The 25466-nt window shown below is 34.8% G+C and overlaps 2 protein-coding genes across 8 annotated transcripts; both read left to right on the top strand.

Annotated features, from left to right (window-relative positions):
• The first annotated feature begins 7010 nt into the window (after nt 1-7010).
• On the top strand, nt 7011-16327 carry LOC104877392 (putative disease resistance RPP13-like protein 1). 7 transcript variants are annotated; one of them, XM_059741391.1, is made up of 16 exons: nt 7011-10991; nt 11085-11130; nt 11218-11276; nt 11399-11549; nt 11674-11772; nt 11958-12015; nt 12303-12359; nt 12611-12722; nt 13491-13681; nt 13771-13947; nt 14052-14153; nt 14240-14302; nt 14553-14727; nt 15077-15177; nt 15266-15428; nt 15985-16327. In XM_059741391.1, the coding sequence occupies exon 1, from the start codon at nt 7111-7113 to the stop codon at nt 10984-10986; it is 3876 nt and encodes a 1291-aa protein (XP_059597374.1). In that variant the 5' UTR covers nt 7011-7110; the 3' UTR covers nt 10987-10991; nt 11085-11130; nt 11218-11276; nt 11399-11549; nt 11674-11772; nt 11958-12015; nt 12303-12359; nt 12611-12722; nt 13491-13681; nt 13771-13947; nt 14052-14153; nt 14240-14302; nt 14553-14727; nt 15077-15177; nt 15266-15428; nt 15985-16327. The 7 variants fall into 7 exon arrangements, with proteins under 7 accessions (XP_059597374.1, XP_059597378.1, XP_059597379.1 ...); XM_059741395.1 differs by having other exon boundaries at nt 12303-12722; nt 14649-14727; nt 15028-15177; nt 15266-16327; XM_059741396.1 differs by lacking the exon at nt 11218-11276 and having other exon boundaries at nt 11488-11549; nt 11958-12722; nt 14649-14727; nt 15028-15177; nt 15266-16327.
• LOC109123491 (protein FIZZY-RELATED 3-like) lies at nt 13325-15364 on the top strand. The gene is made up of 6 exons (XM_019223402.1): nt 13325-13367; nt 13811-13947; nt 14052-14153; nt 14240-14302; nt 14653-14727; nt 15266-15364. Exons 1-6 carry the CDS (start codon nt 13325-13327, stop codon nt 15362-15364), a joined length of 519 nt encoding a protein of 172 aa, XP_019078947.1.
• Nucleotides 16328-25466: the final 9139 nt, after the last annotated feature.

Genomic DNA, 25466 nt, shown 5'->3' with positions numbered 1-25466 from the left:
GTTAATACAACCTATTAAAATTAAATCTTCTGGCTAGCAACTTACCCATCTCTAACTACTACCACATGTCATACAACTTGTCATTCGAAGTGTCTTGAACTCACCCTCTCCTCACACCTGTTCCAACCCCTTTTAATTAAATCTAGAGATGACAAATGACTTCCATATTAGCCAAGTAAGATAAAGAAGAATGGTTGAACTTCCAATCACACAAAAATTAAGCAAGCAATTGAATAATCTGCCAACTTAAGTGCAACTGTTGTTACAAAAAAAATTCACTATTGTCAAACACATTTAAACTAATTTATAGCTAAATAATCTGTCAGCTTAAGTGCTATTGCTATTACAGAGAAATTCCACTATTATTAACCACTTTTAAACTAATTTACAGTTAGTTTAACATGCTAATCACCCAAGAAAACACATCCTTCAATTAAATATATGGTCAAACCGATAATCGAATCATCAATCTTCATTCAAATATTAAGAAAATCAATATTAAGCTTATTAATAATAACTTCAAGTCTTTATAAGATCAGGTAACTCAAGTGCTTTAGGAGTTATAATTGACTCTATCGACAAATAACATATCTGTGGACCCCGCATTTCGACTCATGCTCGAATGCGTTTCCCACTCGATAGTGAGCTCGATTTTTATTTTTTTAAAAATTTGATTTTTATTGATTAAGAAAAAAAATGACTTGGAGTCGCCACTTATTTTTGTTTTATTTTTAAAGGGTAAACAAAATAAGAAAAAAAAACCCTAAGTGTGACTCCTTATTTTGGAAAAGGCGGTCTGTGAAAAACCGGATAGGGTTCGGGGGTCAGGTTACTTATCGGGAAGGTACGGTAAAGACCGTAGCACCCCTCTAAGTCCCTAAAGTCGGGTCTCTACTAATAGACTGAAGCTGACGTGGCAATCAATGAGGGAATCGATGAATACTCAAATCGATCATGCACAATATGAGAAGCAAATCATGTATAAAGAATGAGCAAAATACGAATAGATGCGTACCTGGGCGGCAATCTTGAATGCGCTATCATGAAACAGGGTTAGTGAGCAATGAACAAGATATAATTAAGCGCATATCATGGAACAAAATAAATCAAACACGCACGATAAGTAAATCAATCAAACAATCAATCAATCGTCAATTCACATATGTGGGGCCCCCACCAAAGCCCGTTTTATATTGCATGAATTAATTTCATAAGTTCCATTAATTGGAATTACGGAATTTAATTCTTACTTATTTCAAAGCATTTTAAAATATTTTTAAAAATTCATGGAAGTTGTAAAAATTGCATGCCGAAGAAAATTGGCGGCAAATTTTATTGGAAATGAGATTTTGAATGATTCTAAAAGAAAAACCTAAAGATGAAAATTAAAGATAAATAAAATAAATCCTTTGATAAAAATGGAATTTGGAAAATTAGAAAGAAAACTAGAATCCGGGGAATTATATAAAAAATGGGAATGCAAGGAATTATTTTAAAACTCTGAAATGAGAAAATAATGATAATGAAAAAAAAATGAGGAAAGACACGCAACCTAAAGTTGCATGCCCAAAATGGCCATGCAAGCCATGCAGCAGGGATGGAGCCATTCTGAAGGGGTGCTCATTCTGTCGTTTCTCTTTTCATACCTACTTCTGAAACTACTGCTGTTTAGCCTTTTTCCTCTGAATTGTTTTCTGGCGAGACTCATAAAATGCAAAATCTTCCAAGACACATGTATTGATGGAGTGTTCCTTAAAGACTTGGAGCATCTGAAGCCCCTGCTCTAGCTTAACCCCTTGTTCTTTCAAACTTACATACCTTTGACCGCACATAAAGTTTGGTATGGCTGTGTGGCACAATCAGGAGCTTTCTCAAAGTGTTTTACTGCTTCGCTAGAATTCTCAGGACCCCAGAGAATAATCGTGTTCTGCCCTAGTGGAGCCCTGTTATCTGACCATCATCGGATGATGCCGAGATGTCCACATCGGTATCCAAGAACTTCTCCACAAATCCTAGGAACCAATTCTTGTGACTTCATTCGCAATATTTCAGTCAAGTCAATGGTTTCGCCAAGACCATTTCTTCTGATCTACTCTGTTGGAGGTGGGGACCTTGGTTTTGGGCTTGCAGTTGGCCATTCACTGGTCTGCGTGGAGTTCCTGGTGCAGCAAGCATAGAGCCAACTGGAACAGCCACCCTATGCACACATGGGTCATTCCCAATGAGTGACGCACTTGGAAACATAGCAAGAATATGCTCAAGGGTTGAACGGTCACAATTTTGTGCCAACTCATGAGATAACTCCATCAACCAAACCATTATTCATTGACAGAAGCTTTGTGGTTGTGTTGACAGAAGCAGCAGCCAATGTCATCGTCGGAATCGAGATCAAGATCTGCATTCTGACGTGTCCTTTTCAGCACCGAAATGCCTCTGCGGCTTCTGGTAGAGAACCCGTCCAAGGCTTCCCCATCTTCGCTGCTACTTATGTCGACGCTACAGCAGCCTCGGCCACCGCCGCCATCACTCCTCTTTTCAGACGAATTATGGACCTCGGCAGCCCTGCTTCTCTTCGATGAACTTCGCAGAGGAGCTGCCTTTGCCGCCACCTCTCCTACCAATGCTTCAAGACATCCCTCACTCTCGCAGTCGTATTCGTTCAGGTCAATTGTCGAGGCCTCCAACTGACGAAGATGCAGTTCCGGCGCCCACGGGAAAATAAACGCCGGTAGAGGAGTTCATTACGTCCCATAGATCACTTGTCCCATTAAATCTGTTATCCAAATGAATACCTTCCTTCCGTCAACATGAATATACTCCGAGCTCTCCTCATAAAACCCAAGAAGCTCCAGAATACATCATGGTTCTCCTCTATCAAGGCATATGCTGCAGAGGTCATCAGAGGAGAAGGAAAGTGAAAGAGCTTCAATGGTTGTTTGGCGTTCTGGTGATGGTGGAGGCGTTTCGCCGCCGGCGGCTTTGCCGCCGGCGTCGTTCGAGGATAGCTTTGCTCGCTCTATTTCTTTCTCAAGTTCGTTTTCCTTCACTCTTTCCCTTGTAGGAGTTTGTAGACAGACCCAAATCTCATCTCTCACAGTCCTGGACACGGGCTCATAGGAAAATCAATGACCATGCCAACCAAAACCCTTATTTGCAGCCCAAATAAATTCGAGTGACCACCATCCTCCAGATTAGGAGCAGCCAAAGTTTTCTCAAAGGATGATACACAGTCCAAAGCATTTTCATAGCTAAGCATACGCGAGCATAAAAGTATAAGGGATGAAATAGCTAAAACAGAGTAAAGATGAGAGACTCAAGAAATTATCAAGCACTATTTCGTTTCATGAGTGATGAACGAAATGTCAGTTGGTGGAACGAGAAGTAAGCTTTTAGATATTTGAGCAAACATCAAACTCAAAGAAAGCAAACCATACCCCAGTTATTTGAGAAAGAAACAGAGAAACCAGAGAAAAGACAAAGCAAATCAAATATATGAACAAAATCCATCCAGCCATGCCTCAGATCGATGATATCAAACGAGGAAAAACAGAAAAACAACAAAAAAAATACAGAGTGAAAGTGCCCATCATGGCCATACCTGAGTCCTCAACCGAGGATAATACCACTTGCTTTCTGCTCACTCTTTTCAGACCCCTCTCGTTTTCTCCTTCAAGCTCCCTTCTTTTCTAGCTAATCTCCTCTAAGCCTTCCCTCCGTCGCCGCCTCAAATCCCGGAATACCCTCACTCTCTTCTCCTTTTTCCCTCTCAAAAACCCCCCTCTCTCTGGTATCCTCACCAGCTCTGAAAAGCACCTCTTTCCTGCAGCCGCAAGCCTCCACTACCCCCATGCAGCTGGCAGCCTCTGCTCCTCTAACCTCCATGCAGCTGGCAGTCCTCAAAAATATCTCATAACTGCCTGAAGAATCACTTTACAGGTGTCACCACCTGGTTTGCCTCTCAAATCCACTACTTGATCCTTCAGCAGCCTGTCAAGAGGCACCACGCGGCCTCCTAAAGTTGCTCCACCTGGCAAAATTTGCCACAACAATTACCTCCCAAAGTGGGGGTCTACAATATCATTGTTAGAAAAAATTCCCAAAGGACATTGATTTCAATCAAATGTAATTCCTGATGCAACTAAAGCCCCCTTAACGTTTAACACTCATCACATTACTTTTATGAAATTAGCCTTTAATCATTATTCTAAGTTGAAATTTCTTAAGGTTTAACACTCGATCACCACATTATTTTTATGAAATTTGTCTTTAGTTATTATTCTAAGTTGGGATTTGGCTGCAACAAATTAACCTAGAATCAGCAATTAAGATAAACTCATACTCTAAATCCACTAAGATTTGTCATGTGTTAAGTTATCAATTGATTCAAAAGTTTAAATTATTAAATTATAATATAAAAAACTAAACTAAAAGAATCTAAAAACTTCCATTGTGGTTTAAAAATTATCTTTTTATATTTTTCTATGAAAAGGGTGTTGAAAATGAACCAAAACTCCTCTCTTTTTCTTTTTCTTTTTTTTCATAAGAAAATTTTGATAGGAGAAGAGTGGTAAAGAATGACATAAACAATTATTTTGAATGTATATTCATATGTTATTTTAAAAAAAAATTGAAATAAATATAAATATTTATGTAATAATACAAATTTAATATTTTTTAAGATGATAGAATGGTATAATATATTGAATAAAATTTGATTTTATGCTATAATATATCTTTTAAATAGTAAATCATAAATATTATATATTTATACTATTAAATAAACATAAAAAAATTTAGTAATTATTTTAAAATTTTATATTATGATATCAACATAATTTGATTGTGGTTGAACTATCAATCTAACTAATAAATCATAAATCGATAATTTTTTTTATTTAATGACCAATCCAATTATGAAAACATTATATTAAACCATGAATGTATCTAATTCCTAAAACATTATATTCCCTAAAACATAATGTGTTATTAATATTTTGAATCTTTGGAGAAGTCCCATGACGAAGATTTGCCATTGCTTAAGTTTTATACTGAGCGAGACTCCAATTTGGTTGTTTGAGAAATGTGTTATTATCTTCTAGTCCCTTGTTGAACTTTCTGATCTTGCATAGAAATGAATTTATTTTTATTCACACAGAAATTGCTTCTTTGTTATATGCTTTGCTCAAGTTATTTTTACATGGTGATCACTAAAATTACTTCAACTAAAACTTTGGATTGTCCCAACGGCATGAGTTGACTCAATTAAGGTGTGTGTTCCCTTTTCCTTTCCTTTTTGCTCTATTGAAGAGTGACATCATAGGTAAATGACAAGGTTTTTTTTTAAAATACCATAATTTTAAAAAATAATTTTCAAAACATAAAACTTTCAAAAATGTTTTTAAATCTATGACAATTTATGACACTAAGACTCCTCACATATTTTTATTGTATTTTGCTAAAACTGTGATTTAAAGGCAGGATTTTAGTGCATTTGAAGTATATTTTGTTGAAGTTGTGATTTGAAAATACAATTTTAATGTAATGGTAATGCATTAAAATAAAAAATAATATAATAGTAATAATAATATATGATTTCAATAAAGATAGAAAAAACAATTAAAAAAAACATGAAAAAGAAATAAAGTAATTTATATAAAAAATATATATTATAAAAATTAGATAAAAGAAAAAAAATCTTAAATTCACGATTTCTTGATAATACACTGAATCCTATCTTCAAGAAATAATTTCAAAATATTACATTAAAATCATGTCCTGAAAACACGATTTTAAGATAATGTATTGACATCATATCTTCAAGACACGATTTTAAGATAAGTTGTGATATAATGGTTTTGGTAAGCTTATATGATATAAAGGAGTATAATGTTGTCAATAGTTTTAAAACTACCACCTTTTATAAATGATTTTTTATTTACTATAAAATTATCAAAAATCGAATAAATGACAGGAGCAGCGTGGCAATACTCCCCACCCTTTTATTTTTTTGTTTCTTTTTTTGCTTTATGTTTCAACTTCAGTTTTAAAAATATATAAATAAAGTGCACTCCTCTAGCATTTCTTTTTCACTTTTGCTTTTATGTTTTACTCTTTCTAGTAAAAAGGAAAAAAAAAAAATGAAGTAAATTATAACATTTGAGTCTCAATATAACAACCAAGTCTTTTCTAAAGCAATGTCAACCTAATATTATGTTCAAATATCAAATAACTAGGCTATTCAAGTAAGATTTTCTATTAAAAAAATAGATAAAGATATATATGACAAGCATATATACATTGGCATAAGAATTTATATTATAGCTAGAGTTGGATAAAATTTAATTTATCTAGTGCCTTTAGCGAGGATTTTTTTATTTATCTAATTTTTTTAATAAAAAAATCTTAATAAATCATTTATTTTGATATTAATATAATTTAGGAAAAGTGTGGAAATTCACACTTTTTCATTCTGTTTTTTTCTTCTCTTTTTTTGGAAGTAGGAGAGATGCCTCTCTTTTCCCAAGGTAGGCCAATCTCATCAAGAAAATTGCATATTATCCAATAAGAGTGCGTTTGATAGTAATTTTAGAGAACCTTCATAGCATTTCTAACACTTAAAAATGATATAATTTTTAAAGTATTAAAAAGTTCGAAAACACTTCATGATATAATTTTTGTGGCAGACATTCAAGGGTCTCTTTTCAATATTTTACAACTGAGATGGGTGATTTTGTCAATATCATAAACTATTCAAAGGTCTCTTAATGTTATACACTATTGAAGGGAAGACCTTTTCAACATTTGAAGCATCTAGAAAGCCTAAAATCAATAATTTTATTATCGGTCCAAAAGCCTGTTGTTGAGTTTACTAAGTGGATTATGGATCCTAGAAATTAAATATTGAAAAGGTTTATGAATATTTTCTTATTTATTTATAAGGCAGGGACCAAATTGCAACCCATATTCATCTGTACATTTGGCATTAGTTGATAGGCCACCGTCTTCATCTACCTCTTTCTTCTAAGGGTCAAACTCTTCCTCGTTGCTTTGCATCTGCTTTCTTTCATTCTTCTCTGATCCAGTATTCACTTCCCTTGCAAACCAACAGACATGGCCGGGTCTGTAGCAGGAGGAGGAGCACTTCTCTCGGCTTCTCTCCAAGTTCTATTTGATCGGATGGCTTCTCGCGACGTCCTCACCTTCCTCCGGAGACAGAAACTCAGTGAGACGCTCCTAAGGAAGTTGCAGATGAAATTGCTGGAAGTTCAGGCAGTGCTGAATGACGCCGAGGCCAAGCAAATCACGAATTCAGCTGTTAAAGATTGGGTCGATGAGCTGAAAGATGCAGTGTATGATGCGGAGGACCTGGTGGATGATATCACCACTGAAGCTTTACGACGCACGATGGAGTATGATTCTCAAACTCAGGTACGAAACATCATCTTTGGTGAGGGGATCGAGTCCAGGGTAGAGGAGATCACTGACACACTAGAATATCTTGCACAAAAAAAAGATGTTCTCGGGTTGAAAAGAGGCGTTGGAGATAAATTTTCACAAAGATGGCCGACAACTTCCTTGGTAGATGAGTCTGGGGTGTGCGGTAGGGATGGTGATAAGGAGGAGATAGTTAAATTTTTGTTGTCCCATAATGCAAGTGGGAATAAGATAAGTGTGATCGCCCTGGTGGGTATGGGCGGTATTGGAAAGACCACACTTGCTCAGGTGGTCTATAATGATAGGAAAGTGGTGGAATGCTTTGCCCTTAAAGCATGGGTTTGTGTTTCAGACGAATTTGATCTTGTCAGGATAACGAAAACAATTGTTAAGGCAATCGATTCCGGGACTTCTAAAAATTCGTCTGATGACAATGATTTGAATCTGCTTCAACTTAAACTGAAGGAGAGACTTAGCGGGAAGAAATTCTTTCTTGTCCTTGATGATGTTTGGAATGAAAACTATAATAATTGGGATAGGCTACAAACTCCCTTCACTGTTGGCCTACCTGGAAGTAAGATTATTGTAACTACACGTAGTGATAAGGTTGCATCAGTCATGCGTTCAGTCCGTATTCATCATTTGGGACAGTTATCCTTTGACGACTGCTGGTCCCTATTTGCAAAACATGCATTTGAAAATGGAGATTCTAGTCTACATCCAGAACTACAAGAAATTGGCAAAGAGATTGTGAAAAAGTGTGAAGGATTGCCTTTGGCTGCAAAGACCCTCGGGGGTGCCTTATACTCAGAATCACGAGTAGAAGAATGGGAAAATGTATTGAACAGTGAAACTTGGGATTTAGCAAATGATGAAATTCTCCCTGCCTTAAGGTTAAGCTATTCTTTTCTTCCTTCCCATTTAAAGCAGTGTTTTGCATATTGCTCAATTTTTCCTAAAGACTACGAATTTGAAAAGGAAAACTTGATTCTATTATGGATGGCAGAAGGTTTTTTGGACCAATCTGCAAGCAAGAAAACAATGGAAAAGGTGGGTGATGGGTACTTTTATGGCCTAGTATCAAGGTCATTTTTTCAGAAGTCTAGTAGCCACAAATCATATTTTGTAATGCATGATCTCATCAACGACTTGGCTCAACTTGTTTCCGGAAAATTTTGTGTTCAGTTGAAGGATGGTAAGATGAATGAAATTCCTGAAAAGTTTCGCCACTTATCATACTTTATAAGTGAATATGATCTCTTTGAGAGATTCGAGACCCTTACTAACGTGAATGGCCTTCGGACCTTCTTACCCTTGACCCTAGGCTATTCGCCTAGGTATCACTTGATGGATAAGGTTTCAAAGAGTAGGGGACCATGCAATTATGGTTATTCACCATGGTTTCGATTGAGTAATAGAGTTCTAAATGATTTAATATCGAAAGTTCAATATTTGCGGGTGTTGTCATTGTCTTACTATGGGATAATTGATTTGTCTGATACAATTGGAAATTTAAAACACTTGCGCTATTTGGACCTTTCCTACACATCCATCAAAAGGTTACCGGATTCGGTTTGTAGTTTGTATAATTTACAAACATTGATATTATCTTTTTGTAAATATCCTGTTGAATTGCCTATAATGATGTGCAAATTGATAAGGTTGCGCCATCTTGATATTAGGCATAGCAGTGTCAAAGAGATGCCAAGTCAATTGTGTCAATTAAAAAGTTTACAAAAATTGACTAATTATAGAGTGGACAAGAAGAGTGGGACAAGGGTTGGAGAGTTGAGGGAGCTTTCCCACATTGGTGGCATTCTTCGCATTAAAGAGTTGCAGAATGTGGTCGATGGTAGGGATGCCTCGGAGACTAATTTGGTAGGCAAGCAGTACCTGAATGATTTGCGGTTGGAGTGGAATGACGATGATGGTGTTGATCAAAATGGAGCAGACATAGTGCTCAACAACTTACAACCTCATTCAAATTTGAAGAGACTCACGATTCAAGGATATGGTGGTTTAAGATTTCCAGATTGGTTGGGAGGTCCCGCAATGCTGATGATCAATATGGTGTCCCTACGTCTCTGGCTTTGTAAGAATGTGTCAGCCTTCCCACCTCTTGGACAACTACCCTCTCTTAAACATTTATATATCAATGGGGCGGAGAAAGTAGAAAGGGTGGGTGCTGAGTTTTATGGGACTGATCCTTCCTCAACTAAGCCCTCCTTTGTATCCCTAAAAGCTCTGTCGTTTGTGTATATGCCAAAATGGAAGGAATGGCTGTGTTTGGGAGGCCAAGGTGGAGAATTCCCTCGTCTCAAGGAGCTTTATATACATTATTGTCCCAAGCTAACTGGGAACTTACCAGACCATCTGCCATTGTTGACGAAACTAGAGATTACAGAATGTAAGCGGCTTGTGGCTCCACTTCCAAGGGTTTCAGCCATCCGGGAATTAACGACGAGGAATAATGGTCGTGTGTCTTTGATGAGCCCGGCTAGTGATTTCATTTGTCTTGAGAGTTTGATTACTTCAGACATCTCACAGTGGACGAAACTGCCACCAGCACTGCAGAAGCTCTCGATTGAAAAAGCCGACTCTTTGGAGTCCCTACTGGAGGAGGAAATATTGCAAAGCAATACTTGTCTTCAAGATTTGACAATCACAAAATGTTCTTTTTCCAGAACCTTGCGCAGAGTTTGTTTGCCCATTACATTGAAATCATTGCGTATCTATGAATCGAATAACCTAGAGTTGCTCCTACCTGAGTTCTTCAAATGTCACTTCTCTTTACTTGAAAGGTTGGACATCCTCGATAGTACTTGCAATTCTCTCTGCTTCCCGCTCAGCATCTTCCCAAGGTTGACTTCTCTTCGGATCTACAAAGTGAGAGGCCTTGAATCCCTCTCCTTTTCAATTTCAGAGGGGGATCCTACATCTTTTAAATACTTGTCCGTCAGTGGGTGCCCCGATCTTGTGTCTATTGAATTGCCAGCGCTCAATTTCTCACTATTTTTCATCGTCGATTGCTGCGAGAATCTCAAGTCGCTGTTGCACAGAGCTCCATGCTTTCAGTCATTAATATTGGGAGATTGTCCTGAAGTGATATTCCCAATACAGGGTCTTCCCTCCAACCTAAGTTCACTTTCAATTAGAAACTGTGAAAAATTCAGATCCCAGATGGAGTTGGGTCTACAAGGTCTGACGTCTCTTCGACATTTCGACATTGAAAGTCAATGTGAAGACTTGGAGCTATTCCCAAAGGAATGCCTGCTGCCCTCCACCCTTACCTCTCTCAAAATCTCACGTCTTCCAAATCTCAAGTCTCTGGACAGTAAGGGGCTTCAACTGCTCACCACTCTTCAAAAATTAGAGATCAGTTACTGCCCTAAGCTCCAATCCTTGACAGAAGAGAGGCTGCCCACCTCCCTCTCTTTTCTAACAATCGAAAACTGTCCATTGCTGAAAGATCGGTGCAAGGTTGGGACAGGTGAAGATTGGCACCATATGGCTCACATTCCGCACATTACGATAGATGGCCAACTTTTGTAATGAAGGTACTTATTCTGTCCTATAAATAATTTTTTTTTGGAAAAAAAAAAAAAAAAAAAGGAAGTTGAGCTTAAATACCCAATTTTGTTTTCTTTCAGGCTTTTTACATGTTTCGTGAAGCTGGAGCACCAAGAAGCCCTATGTGTATGATTTCTTGATCTACTAAAATATCATAGCAGCATTGTAATACTGGTTTTTCTGATAAGCAATAGGAATATCTTTTGTTGTCAGTTCCAAGAGTAGAGACTCCTGAGATCTTGATAATCTGATTTAAAATCATCTTAAATCAGGTACATGTTGTATGCTCAAAATAATTTTCTTCCAACAATATTGATGTACCACAATTCATTGAGTAGACAAATCTGTCCTTCAAAATTTCTGATATTTATTTATTTATTTTTAAATTTCTAAGGTTAAAATGGGCATCAACACTTTCTGAAAGACTCGAAGTAGCTCCACAAAACTTCTTTCCATGGGCTGATTTATTGATATTCATAGCAGGCTATCAATTTGATTTGCAAAATGCTACAGATGTGGCTGTTCAATTCTCACATCAACGAATTGTAAGATTTACTTTAATGCATTTTATGTACTACGTGTATATGGCATCCAAATTACTTGGTACATTAACATTTTCCATCACATAAAACCTTTCTTGACTTTGTGCTCCCTCTGGTTATTGGTCAGGTTCATATATCCTAAGCTTTTAGCCTTGAGTTTCTCAACATTGCCGGAGGCTTTTGGCAACTATCCAACCATTTCAACTCTCTTCAAGAATTGTTCTCAGTATGCTTTCTTCCTTCGATTTAGGGTCTAGAAGGGTGTATTTTCGCATGCACTAAATTTAATTCAAGCTAATAAAAAATTGAACCTCTCAACATTTATTAATGAATCTTATCAAACTTAACATTCTGCATTGTGATTTTGCTTCCTCCAATATTAAATAAACCTTTGTTTCTTTTTCAAAACAGGACCGGCTCGGAGAACTTCTAAGAAGAAACGAAGTTTCCTTGCGACAACTGAAAACATGTTAGTATAGAATTTTCCTTGGAAAACTATTGTTCCAAAAGGCCTATGTTTTCCAAACTTGATATACTTGCATCAACAGCTTCAACAATACCTTCTATCATCACAACAGCCTCTAATCATACACTAACTATTTTTTCATATCGGCTTTGCCTTAAGGAATTGTGAATTCATTGGATCAACTCATACCACCACTCTCCATGCATAAATTTTAACAAGTACAAATATTTAAAGTTGGATGGTTTAACTATTAAATTCTGTTGATTACCATTTTGGATCTTTTGGAGCAGTTCCAGGAAGAAGATTTGCCATTGTCTGCCCATGCAATAGACGGTCTTTAGTTGCAAGTGAGATTTGACGACTTAAACCATTTTCAGGAATGCTTCTTAAGATACTACAATAAATACCACAATTTGCTACCATAATTTTAGGCATAAACAAATTTTTATGGAAAAAAGAAGTTTTTTGTAATAAATTTTATTTTTATGGCAAAAAGGATTTTTTTTAAAGATGAAGTTTCTATTCGTAACAAAATATCATATTTAACCACATCATATATTTGTGTCAAATAATATGATAACAAAATATATCATACTAGTGAATCCCCTTTGCCTAATTTCGATGCTCTCCTCGTCATCCTTCTTGCTATGGTGATGAATCCAATGATCTCTCTCTTCAGTCGCAGCAACAAACCCTGCCACTGTGTGGAGGTATTTTCTTTTACCGTCTGTTTGGTTTCTTTAATTCAATTTTGAAGTTGAGTTATTGTGTGTGTTTGTGGACAATTCTATTTCGATGTTTGAACAAGAAATTCACAATGATGAATGTGATTTGGGTCCTACTCCGAGACCAGTTGGTGATTCTAGTTGAAGCCCTCTTGTTTTCTTGTGCAGTACTATCTTTATCATCAGGGAAAATAAATGAAAATGGACAAGCCAAGCCACTAAAATGAGTGGCCTCACTAGAGATCAATCTGAGAAAACTTAGGATTGTCCCTGGTTGTGAATTAAGTTTTAGAAACACCCTCCTCTGCTTTATTCCATTTAGCAAAAAGCAACGTCTAATATAAGGTTTCACTATCCTTAGAGCCAAACACAACTCCATGCCCGACACACAATAATACCATGGTTGAAAATACATATACATACAGGAGAAAGCTTGCCAAAGAGCTGCATAAATGTGATGGTGATTGCAATATAATGAATAATTCCAGGCTTTGTAACCAAAAAAAATATACACTGCACCAATTTGTATTGTAGTGATAAATTTCTAGTTGTTTTTTCTCATTGTTTACTAGATTGATGTTCTTGCCATGTCTATATATGATACTTCTTCCAACTTGTTCTTGACAAATGGTATGTTTTGATTCTTGTCCAGTTTTCTGTGAGCATGGGATGCTTATCTGCTTCATCATTTTTCGTTATTCTTGAAGATCCTTTTAAGATTTAGCTGTGTTGTTCTCATAAGTAAAATTTTAGGTTTGAGGCAGCAAGCTTGTAGGGCACAAATCTGAAGTAAGTTCATTAGAACTCAACAAAACCTTGGATGCATTTTCTTATGATGGCTAAAGGACAACCAATCTTAATCCTTGATTTTAAATCCTCTGGTGTGTGGGCTGAAATGATCCCATAATGATAGAGAACTTGCATCAAGTGGTAATGATAATCAGGTATCCATCCCACCAGTACTTTTCCCACTTCATTTTTGCAATCCAACTTTAGTGAAGTACTCAATGAGAGTGTATTGTTGTGGAACCAGCATTCTTAGCTGCTAGTTTTGAAGTTGACGGACCTCACAGCTGCTGTGAAGGCCATAGCCTGGTCACCTCACCAGAGCAGCCTCCTCGCATCTGGAGGTGGGACTGCCGATTGGTATATCCGCTTCTGGAGTACTACAAGTGGGAATCAATTAAACCATGTTGACAAAGGAAGCCAGGTGTGTTTTCAACTATTGTGGGGCATGGCATAGAGTTTTAGTGCACTAACTGAGGACGACCATATATACTATACTGAATCAAATTTCGATGGTTCTACCTTCAGGTATGCAATCTGGCATGGAGTAGGAATGTGAACGAGCTAGTCAGCACACATGGCTATTCGCAAAATCAGATTATGGTCTGGAAACACCCATCAATGACAAAGGTATTAATTAGTTAACCGCTTGAAAATTCTGGCATTATTTTCCATCACAAACGAACTAAACCATCTTTCCTATGATTTTTTATTAGGTTACTACTCTAACTGGTCATAGTTTGCTGGTACTCTATCTTGCCATGTCATGGGATGGTCAGGTACAGTGCTATCTATATATAACCATATATACCTATTTATAGATGCATAAGTGAATTCTATGAGTGAGTTCCCAGGCATAACTTACAATTGCATATGCACATTGTGGTTTAGGAATATCTTCCCTTCCATGAAAACACCAGTAAGCATGACCAAACTTCAAAAAAACAATTAGTGGTTAACTTCCATCATCCTAATTAATATTTTCATCCTTTTTTTTTTTTTTTTTCTCTTTTCGAGCACGGGTCAAAGATCGTCTTGGGACGAAGGCATATTTGATGAAAACTTTGCACATATGGGCACAAATCTAAAGTAAAATTTAGCTGTGTTGTTTATATTTAACCACAGCCAGGCAGAGAAGTGGCGTAGGGACAGAATAAACTCGCAGCTTGCTACTCTCAGTAAGCTAATCCCCAAGTCTGAAAAGGTACTACATTTTTTTCTCTTTCGATCATCCCTTTTTTTCTTGATTACCTGATTCAGCTCATGTCTGAAAATTTAGGCACAAAAATTTTTTATGGATAAAGAAATATTTTTCCAAATAAAGTACTATATGGGCTAATTGTCGTGTGTTTTCAATTTTTGGTAACCCAAATAAAGTAAAGACATAAGAGGTCTAAAATTTTCTTTTCTTTTGTTTTCCATGGCGTTCTGGAAAGCCAAACTGAAGGTTTCAGCTCTTTATGGTTTTGAAATTCATGCTATGCATGTATATGAGTCATTGCAGGAGTAGTGTTTTTTGAGTTCACTAAATCGCTCTATCAGCACTGCCGCAGAAATTTCTCATTCAACTACTATTACCGGAGTTGTAGAACTCTCATATTGTAGTCTTCTTCTGAATCAGTTAGAGTCCAGAGACTTTCTCACGATGATTCTGGTAAATATGAAAAAAGAGAACATTGAATTGAATTTTTTTCTGTCCAGAAATCCAATCTGATTCAACGACCCAACTGAGTATTTTTCAGGTTCACTTGGATAGGCCTGAAGCCAAGAACGCCATTGGGAAGGAGATGCTGAGAGGCTTACAAAACACGTTTGTAGCTATTATCATTGGAGTTGGATGATAACTCCCATTTGGCTGTGAAGAAGGTAGACGGTAGAGGCCAGGATGCTGAGAGAGAATTTGAGGTATATATCATTGTTGGTGGTGGTGTTGTTGTCCTGGTTCATTTTTTTTCCCACTTTTTTGGTAATACCCTTGATTGGTAACAGGATCATGGTTTAAGAAACCAGAATAGATCTTCAGTGTTGGATTGATGAATAATGACTTGACATCTTTGCTTTGTCTGTATGATTGCTAGTTGAAGTAACACTGCAAATAATTATCACATTAAAAGCGCATTTAATTTCCCTATTGCTAGTAGTTAAGTCATCTTTAAATATTTGTATGTACTTTCAGAAGTTGGCAGCTGGGGCGGTTTTCAACAAGCCTTATCTCGATTAATCCCCCACCCTGCTCATGACCATGTCAAGCTGAGAGCTTAAAATCCACTGAAATTTGTTGTAGCCCAGCGTCCTCTGCAGTCTTCATTTTATTTCATACCTCATCTGATGGCCTTGCGGGCCAATTCCACCAGCTGGACAATATTTGCTGAAGGGTGAAACACATTTGATAAATAACATTCATTAAATTCGAGTTTCTTAAACATTTTTTTTCCTCTTATATTTTTAGGACATGAACGAGTTTCTTAAACATTAAATTCGAGTCTGATCTTCCGAGTGAAAAGCCCAGCAGAAACGCTTCTGATCATGCCTGGGAGACACATGGTAGGTAGTGGCCATTTTTGAAGTTCTCCAAAGATCAAACTTGCAGACTTGTTCACTGATGTTTATGATGTTTTACTATTAATCCTATTCGAGCAAGAACGACAACTTAGAGAAACCATCAAGAGATAACCACAAGACTACCCCTCTGATGTTCCTGTTTTGGCCATGCTTGTGCATGAAAATCTAGGAATTCTTACTCTGGAAAGATTTAAATTTCAGAAATGGCCATGGGAAGCTTATAAAGTTGTATTGGATTTAAAGTTGTATTGTTTTTTTTACAATTTTTTTTTTTTAGTATTTAATCTCATTATGCATTTGAAAGCTTATAAAACATATTTTATCAGAAATTTTATTTTATGGTAAATAATTTTTTTATGGCAAAAAAGTGACCTTTTACCATGATTATTTTCATGAAAAAAATGATATGTTGGTATAAATATGTTTTATGGCAAAAAAAAAAATGATATGTTGCCACATTTTATTTTGTGGTTAAAAATAACATGCTGCCATAAATTTTATTTTGTGGAAAAATTATTTATTTTTGCTATAAAATTAAATTGTATGATTAAAGATAATTGTTCACGGACTTATAGTAACAAATTTGCTACAAATAATTTTTTGTGCAAAAAAATCTTCTTCCACAAAATACTATTTTTTAATCACAAATTAATTTATGGAAAAATCTCATATTAGTTGTAGTGAGTAAGTGAGCTTTTAGTCCCAAATATGTGACAAGGAAGAAATAACATATAGGCACTTGCAGATGTTATATTAGAGGAAAAAGATTGTTATTTCTTTGAAAATAAGAAAACAGCATCAGTCTTGGATTAAGTTTTATGTAGAGTGAGACTCCAATCTTAATTGTAATTATTGATTTGATCTTCGAAGTTTTTGTTTTGTTTCTTATTTTTATGTGTGAGAAATTAATGCGTTGTTATCTTGAAGTAGTTAATTTGAATTCCCTTGTTAGCTTGTATTATTGATTTTATATAGAAATGATGCCTCTCTATTTGAAAATAAGAAAACAGCATCAGTCTTGGATTAAGTTTTATGTAGAGTGAGACTCCAATCTTAATTGTAATTATTGATTTGATCTTCGAAGTTATTGTTTTGTTTCTTATTTTTATGTGTGAGAAATTAATGTGTTGTTATCTTGAAGTAGTTAATTCGAATTCCCTTGTTAGCTTGTATTATTGATTTTATATAGAAATGATGCCTCTCTATAAAGTTTCTTCATTTATCTAGAATTTGCTTTTTTGCTAGATGCCAAAAATCAACAAGTACCCTTCACATTGGATAACATTCTATTTATATTTCACAACTACTATGTAACATAATAATTCTTGCATTATCATTCATGCACACTACCTTGTGTTGGTGGAGTGTTTGTGTGAGTGTTTTAAAGTGAAAAAAGAAGTCCCACACTGGAAAGTGATAAGCACTTTTAGTGGGTATTTATACTAACCCACCTCTCTTAGCTTTATGAGCTTGTGGAGAGGCAAGCGGGGGCTTGGGCCCATTCAAAAGGGAATTCGGGTAGCTCAAGTGAAAAAAGAAAACCCCTTAATGCATGATGTGTCTGCACACGCATCTTGTGAGGGGGAATTGTTTAATTCCCTCAATCTTGGCTTTCAAATCAAGTCAAATGACCCGTAATTCCCTTCTATTCCATTCTAAGTTTATTATCTAGTTTAAATGGGTTTTTATTAGGTTTTAATTCTAGAGTCGTTTGGCCTTTATGGCTTATAGTCGTTTTGCTCTTTAAGGCTTATAATTGTTTGGCCTTTAAGGCCCTTGACTGTTCTCCTAAAGAGACTACCTACAATGTCCTCCTCAGTGTTACACACCTATCTCCCATTACATCTCTCTCTTGATTGCTCTCTCATTCAACCACTGCTCCTCTCTTTCTCATTTTACCACTGCAAACTCAATTTCCAGGCGCAGTTTTCTTAACAAAGGCACCCTACTTGAACACTACTGGTTTTATTAAAAAAAATAAAAAATAAAACAAACATTCTTTGCATCCTTTCATCTGGAGGAATATCAATTCAAGCTATATTACTCCTTGCTGAAGGTGTGTATCGAAAGCAAGGTTTTTTGGTTGTTGAATCCTAGAGGTAGGTTGTCGGTCCCCTTTTGCACCACATTTTGATACCCAAGGAGGGCGAATCTACTTTAAGGACAGTGATTATCATGCCTCAGCTTAATCTGATAAGTGTCCTCTCTCACTTTTCCTATCTCTGTTTATTTGTTTTAGGCTTAGTCAACTTCCCTATCCCATTCTTTGAGACCTAATTTTTTTACCAACAATCCTAAAGTACATCGTTTTTTAAAAAGAAAGGAGACCTCCCTAGTTCACACCCATCCTGACACCTCTAAGATTGATCCATTTAATGGAAAATTCTTTAAGAGATGGTAGGAAATGGTCTTTTATGTTATTGACGTGGTGAATTTGGGACATATTTCAACTGACCTGAAACCCGAAAATAGGTCTAAAAAATTACCTATCTAGGGAACTGGAATAAGCAATTAGACATGTCCATTCTTAGTACACTCTCTAATGAACTTTTTGATGTCCACTGCCCTTATAAAGTGGCAAAAGATATTTGGAATGTCATGAAAAATAATTACATTTTGGATGATGCAAGAACCTAAAAATATGTTATAAGGAATTTTAGAAAAATTCTAAATGACTGAAGACAAAGATGTTTCATCTCAAATCCCATGACCACCACTTGCTTATAAATGACCTTGCTAATGAAGACCTTAAATTGCTTGAACCTTTTATGACTAGATACTTGATTAAGACTCTTCCAAATTCTTAGAAAGACTATAAAAATAGTATGAAACACAAAAGAAAACAAATATCCCTTGAAGATGTCATAATCTATATTAGTATTGAAAAACATAACAGAAATAAGGACAAGATTGAAAAAGCCAAAGAATTGTCGTCCAAGGATAATGTGGTAGAAGATAAACCAAAACCCAAAAACAATAAGTCCAAAAAGCAAAACTCAAGGACCAAGCCTAATTCAACTAACAAGGTCCATAACTTAACAATAAAAAAGAGTGGTATCTGCTTTGTCTATGGAAAACCTGGCCACATGTAGCTCAATCTCTCCATAGGAAGAAAACTGATAAATCCAACCTTAAAGCAAATCTAGTAGAGATAGGGGTAATCGATGTTATAATCTCCTCTAAGGTGAGCATGGTCACCATTGTGAAGGATTGGGTGGTAGACTTTAAGGCTACCAAGCACATCTGTGAAAACAAAAGTGCATTCACTTTTTACAACACTGTAAATGAAGGAGATGAACAAGTGTTCATGGTCTATTCTAGAATGTCCCCGATGATTGGAAATGGAATATTCTCTTTAAGCTAACCTTGGGCAAAGTGCTCACTTCAGTGATGTCCTTCATGTGCCAAATATTCGTTAGAACCTAGTATCAGTATTTCTGCTTAGGAAGGTAGGCGTGACGATCTTGTTTAACTCTGATAAACTTGTCTTAATAAAGAATGATGTTTTTATGGGGAAAGGTTATTGTAACCAGGATTTATTTATGTTGAATGTTTTTTATATTATCAATGATAATGCATCTTCTTCTTCTGCTTACATAGTTGATTCTTGTGATATTTGGCATGGTAGATTAGAACATGTGAACTTTTCTTATATAAAGAATATGGTTGAATTAAGTTTAATCCCTAAAGTGTCCTTAGAAAACCATGGAAAATGTGAAGCATGTGTAAAATCTAAAACCACAAAGAAGTCTTGCAAATTTATATTTAATTCATAGTGACTTAGGAGATTTGAAAAGTACAATGACTAGAGGTGGTAAGTGTTTTTACATAACTTTCATAGATGACTACTCAAGGTATACAAGGTTATATCTTTTGAGAAACAAAGATAAAGTAAGAAACGTTTTCATCAAGTACAAAAATGAAGTAGAAAATCAACTAAGTGAGAAAATTAAAAGGCTTAGAACTTATAGGGGATGAGAGTATAAGTCCAATCCCTTTAACACCTTTTATGAAGATCACAGGATCATTCACAAAATTACTCCTTCTCATTCCCCTAAGTCAAATGAATTAGCATAAAGAAAAAATAAGACCCTAAAAGAAATGATGAACCCAATGTTGGTAAGCTCAAGAGCACCCTTGAATATGTAGGGGGGTTATCCTCTTCATGTGTCATATTCAAAATAAGATACCTTATAAGAAAACCGGTAAAACACCTTATGAGTTATGCAAAGGTCATGCACCTAATATTGCATACTTGAAAGGGTAGAGGTGCTTAGCTAAAGTTCTTTTTCCTAAACCCAAGAAACGAAAACTAAGTCCTAAAACTGTTGATGTTGCGTTCATAGGGCATGATGAGAATAGTGGTCATATAGATTTGTGGTTATCAAATCAAAAAACAACCTAGTAGAAGTGAACATAATAATGGAAACAAATAATGTCAATTTCTTTGAAAGCATCTTTCTTTTGAAACCTAGTGGTGAACATATCCAAAGAACACTTAGAGTTGAGTCTAATAAGTCTTCTGAATTTGAACCTAGAAGGAGTAAAAGAGATAAGGAAAGAAACAAACCTTAGAGATGGTTTCTACACCTCCCTAATAGATGAGGACCCTAGATCCTACAAAGAAACTATAACTTCTCCTAATGCACCATTCTAGAAAGAGGCCATTAATAGTGAGATCGAATCAATCATGTACAATCATACATGGGAATTAGTAGATTTACCTCCTAGTGTAAAGACTATTGGTTGTAAGTGAATCTTTAAAAGAAAGTTAAAACAAGATGGGTTCATAAAGGAGTATAAGACATGTTTAGTAGCCAAAGGCTTTAAACAAAGGATGTAGATTACTTTGAAACTTTTGCCCCTATGACTAGAATTTCCTCAATTAGAGTGTTGATCACTCTAGCTTCCATTCATAACCTAGTGATACACTAGATGGATGTCAAGATTGTGTTCTTGAATGAAGAATTGGAAAAGGAAATTTATATGGACCAACCAGAGGGTTGTGTGGTTCCAAGGAAAGAGGAAAAAGTGTGTAGGCTGGTGAAATTACTATATGGGTTAAAACAAACACACAAATAGTGGCACAAGTTTGATCATGTGTTAGTAACTAATGGATTTTCCATTAATTATGCTAATAAATGTATTTACAGCAAATTTAACGATAACACATGTGTCATCATCTATCTTTATGTTAATGACATGTTGATCTTTAGAACTAGCCTAAAGGTCATTTGTGAGACCAAGAAACTCCTAAGGTTCAAGTTTAACATGAAAGACCTAGGAGAGGCAAAGGTGGTTCTAGGAATCAAGATAACTAGAACATCTAATGGGCTTAAACTATCTTAAGAACACTATGTTGAGAAGATCTTAAGGAAGTTTGAACACTTTGATTGTAAACCAATGTCAACTCCTCATGATCCCAACTTACAGCTAAAGAAGAACAAAGAAAATAGTATTCCCCAAATTGAGTATGCTCAAATCATAGGGAACCTAATATACTTAACAAACTATACCAAACCTGACATTGCCTATGCAGTAGGTAGATTAAGTCAATACACCTAATGTCCTAATTAAGACCATTGGACTGCTATTCGTAGTGTACTTAAGTATTTGAGAGGCACCAGTGTCATTGACTATGACCTAATCATGGAACTCTTATCGAGAGTGTGTATAAGGCTCAACCAACAGGGTTTGTTGATCCTCAGTCTCCATCCCATGTGTGCTATCTCAAGTGAGCTATTTACGACCTCAAACAAGGACCTTGTGCCTAGTATCAAGAATTGAAGCAATTTAAACTCCATCAAGGGTTTGTGAAGACACTTTGTTGTTCATTTATAAGAAGTCTCAATTTATTGTTTTCTTTTTTGTATATGTTGATTATATTATTGTTATTGGCAATAATGACGGTCTTGTTAATCGCTTTGTTCATACACTTTCAACTCAGTTCTCCATTAAAGATCTGGGTACTCTTTCTTTTCTTTTTTTTTGTGAGGAAGTGGGCGAGGGGGGATTAAGGTTATTCCAAGCTCCTCTGGTCTCTTTCTTTCTCAACAAAAATATATTCTAGATTTTTTGGAGTGCACGAAAATGGTGGATTCCAAGCTTGTTACAACTTCTATGTCAACATCTCAACTATCTAGTCTTATGGATGGCACATCTTTGACTGATCCAACTGAGTATCAGTCCATTGTTGGTGGTCTTTAGCACCTCTCCTTGACACCAAACATTGTTTTCTCGGTCAATAAGCTCTCTCAATTCATGCATAGACTGAGTAACACTCACTAATTGGTAGTCAAATAACTTCTATGATCTCAATGGTACGATGCATCATGGCTTATTTCTCAAGAAAGGTTCCCTTCTTCACCTCCATACCTTCTCTGATGTAGGTTGGACTACTGATCGTGATGCTCGCACTTTGACCAATGCTTATGTTATGTTTTGGGGTCATAATGCCATTTCTTGGAGTTCAAAGAAGCAACGTTTTGTTGCCTGTTTCTCAACTGAGGCCGAGCATCGTGTTGTAGCCTTAACCTCTTATGAGCTTCTTTGTCTTAAATCCTTGTTACTTGAGTTGGGTGTTTTGGTTCCCACACCTATGTCGATCTATCGTGACAATTTTGGCACCACTTACTTGTGCACCAATCCAGTTATCATTCTCGAATGAAGCACATTACTATTGACTTTTATTTTGTGCATGACAAAGTTCAAAATGGTACTCTTCACGTGTCTCATGTTGCTTCCGCTGATCAGCTTGTTACAAAACCACAATCCTCAGCTTATTTGCAGCAATGTGTGTCAAGCTACACATTCAACCAAAGCCTATCTTGAGGGGCATGATAAGGAAACCCGTTTCTTTTGAAAAACAATCTCAATCTCCCCTGAACCCTCCTTGATTTGTTTTCTATATTTGGATAACGTGTACAGCAAATTTTCTTTATTTGAATTTGTAATCAGCCATGCATAGTCGCTTCTTTTGTAAAGATTGTTTAGGTAAGTTTGTAACCAGTGCTAGGTTTGTATACTATATATATTTCTCACCTTCGTTCAATGCAAGACAAGCCATTTTCAGTCTCAAAGCCTCTATTATCTTCTATGGTTTCTACTCTTTTTAAATTTCACTCCCAAATGGTTTGTGAGTATTATACAAATTATATATGGGTTTTGCATTTTTGGATGATAGAAACAATTAAAATTTGAAAAAGTTTTGTTGCATTACAATTAAAAACTATTTTTAAAAACATTGCCAAATAGACCCTAAATTTATTTTCCAAAAAGGGCAAATAAATTAATGAATAAGAAAAAAAAAGTGAAAAAAAAAAGAACTTTAACTTATTAATTTAAAAAAAATGGTGAGAAAAATAAGATAAATTAAAACCAATGATTTCTAAAAACAAGGTGAGAAAATTCAAAAATAATTTTAAGTCAATAATTTCTCATATCATTTTTAAAATATATATATATATATATATATATATATTCCTCTTTAATAGGAAAAAATAGATGATTATAAATTTTTTTTCTTTATAAAATTTTTTACCACATGCAAAATAAGAGACTTTGAAATTTTTCTTCTTTTCTAAGTCTTTTTCATGTCATTTTTTATTATTGTGTTAGAGCCATTCCGGAATAACTTTGATTAAAATGATTTTAGTTTGATTATGAAAAATCACCTATCAAGTGATTATTCAAGCCTCTAATATGATTTTCAAAAATTTGCTAAACACCCAAGATTTGTTTGAAAATATTTTTAAAAATGTTGTATGCAAAAATATGCCGAATAGGTTTCTTCTTGAAACATAACTATATATTTAAAAAAAAAAATTATTTGGTAAATAGGCTCCAAGACAAATAAAATGTAATGTATTAAATTAATTAACAAGTTTAATAATTTTTAAAAATAATATAAAACTCCAAAAATGGGCTCAATTGATACTATAATTTTGTCAACCAAAAAGTGTTCAAAAATGCCCTATCAGTAATTGAATAGTGAGAATGTGTATTTGTAAGGAAAAACTTGATTATTTATACATTTTAAAAATGAACAGTCATTATTTTATAATTCACTTAATAAAAATATTTTTTGTTTATTATTGGGGGAGAAAATATATGAAACTTAATTTAAGGGTAAATTTCAACGGGGACATTTGCCCCTTTGAGGGGCTCTGCCCCTACTTGTATTTTTGGCAACAAGTTGAAATTGTTAACTAAGAGATGCATTGTATTTTTGGCAGCTTTGAAGACTCATTTTGGGACTAATTTTGACTCATAATACATCCTCTTTTGCCCCTTTTGAATGGATGTTTAAAGCAATTACATCCTCGGGAAGTAATTGTAAGTGTGCTAAATATTACATTTTTGTTTTGTCTTATTTTATATTTATTTAAAAATATGTTTATAATAGTCTCACACAAGTTGCTTCTTGGATAATTTCGGGTTGATTCAAGGAAAATTTGGATGATATGAAATTATAATTGTGTATGATAGTGATTTTATGATGTATTTTTGGTTTTTTAATATTTGAAAAATAAAAATTTTTAAGTATTAAAAAATTTAAAAACGTTTTCTAAAATTATTATTAAACACACTCCCCAACGCCCATAGATCATTTTAAATACTGAGGACGTTAAAATTTATTATTTAATATCTACTTAAAAGGCATAAAGAATCCCAAATTTTTATTGGGATAGTCTTTTTTGTTTTGTTTCCAAGGATCTTTAACAATGAACTTGTTCTATGATAAAAGATTTGGAACATAAAAATTAATAAAGAAAAAAAGGAAAAAAGTAATAAAATAATTATTTAATTATTTAGAAAAATAGAAAAAAAAAACATCTAAAATGAGTATAGGAAAAAATTAGATTATCTCCATGTATTAATTTTCTCCTAAAAATTATGGCAATTATTTAATTATTGAAGAAATTTAATTCTATGATATAATGGGCTTCTTCAAGAGTTTGATGGTGTTTGAAACTACTCTCGAAAACAATTTTTTGCTTTTGAGAATTATTTTGAAAACAAAATATTTTTGAAAATATGTTTTTATTATTTTTAGTTGTTTCCATTTGTAATTTTTTTAGATTTTTTATAAAATGTAATTATGTAAATATGAGAAATGATTGAAAATAAAACACTATAGATAAAAGTTATTAAAAAAATACTTAGAAACGCACAAAATAAAGACTTTTATTCAAGAAAATATCTATTTTTAAAAATTATTTTTTGAAAACTTTTTCAATTAGTATTAAAAAATTAAATTAGTTTTCAAATTTGTAAAACCTAAAATCGGCTTAGTCCTAATCAAGAGTACGTTTAACAGTGTTTTTACTATAAATGTTTTTAATGAAACTGTTTTCTCTAAAAGTGTTTTTAGGAAATACT

Source organism: Vitis vinifera, chromosome 12, assembly GCF_030704535.1.
Source record: "Vitis vinifera cultivar Pinot Noir 40024 chromosome 12, ASM3070453v1".
In the NCBI taxonomy this organism is placed as follows: Eukaryota; Viridiplantae; Streptophyta; class Magnoliopsida; order Vitales; family Vitaceae; genus Vitis; species Vitis vinifera.
This window is presented reverse-complemented; position numbering and strand designations above follow the sequence as displayed.

Coding starts and splice junctions, on each gene's coding strand:
- LOC104877392 (XM_059741396.1), top strand. CDS start 7,111: ATGGCCGGGTCTGTAGCAGGAGGAGGAGCACTTCTCTCGGCTTCTCTC.
- LOC109123491 (XM_019223402.1), top strand. CDS start 13,325: ATGTCTATATATGATACTTCTTCCAACTTGTTCTTGACAAATG. Junction 13,948..14,051: donor ATGTTGACAAAGGAAGCCAG/GTGTGTTTTCAA, acceptor TTCTACCTTCAG/GTATGCAATCTGGCATGGAG. Junction 14,728..15,265: donor TAATCCCCAAGTCTGAAAAG/GTACTACATTTT, acceptor AGTATTTTTCAG/GTTCACTTGGATAGGCCTGA.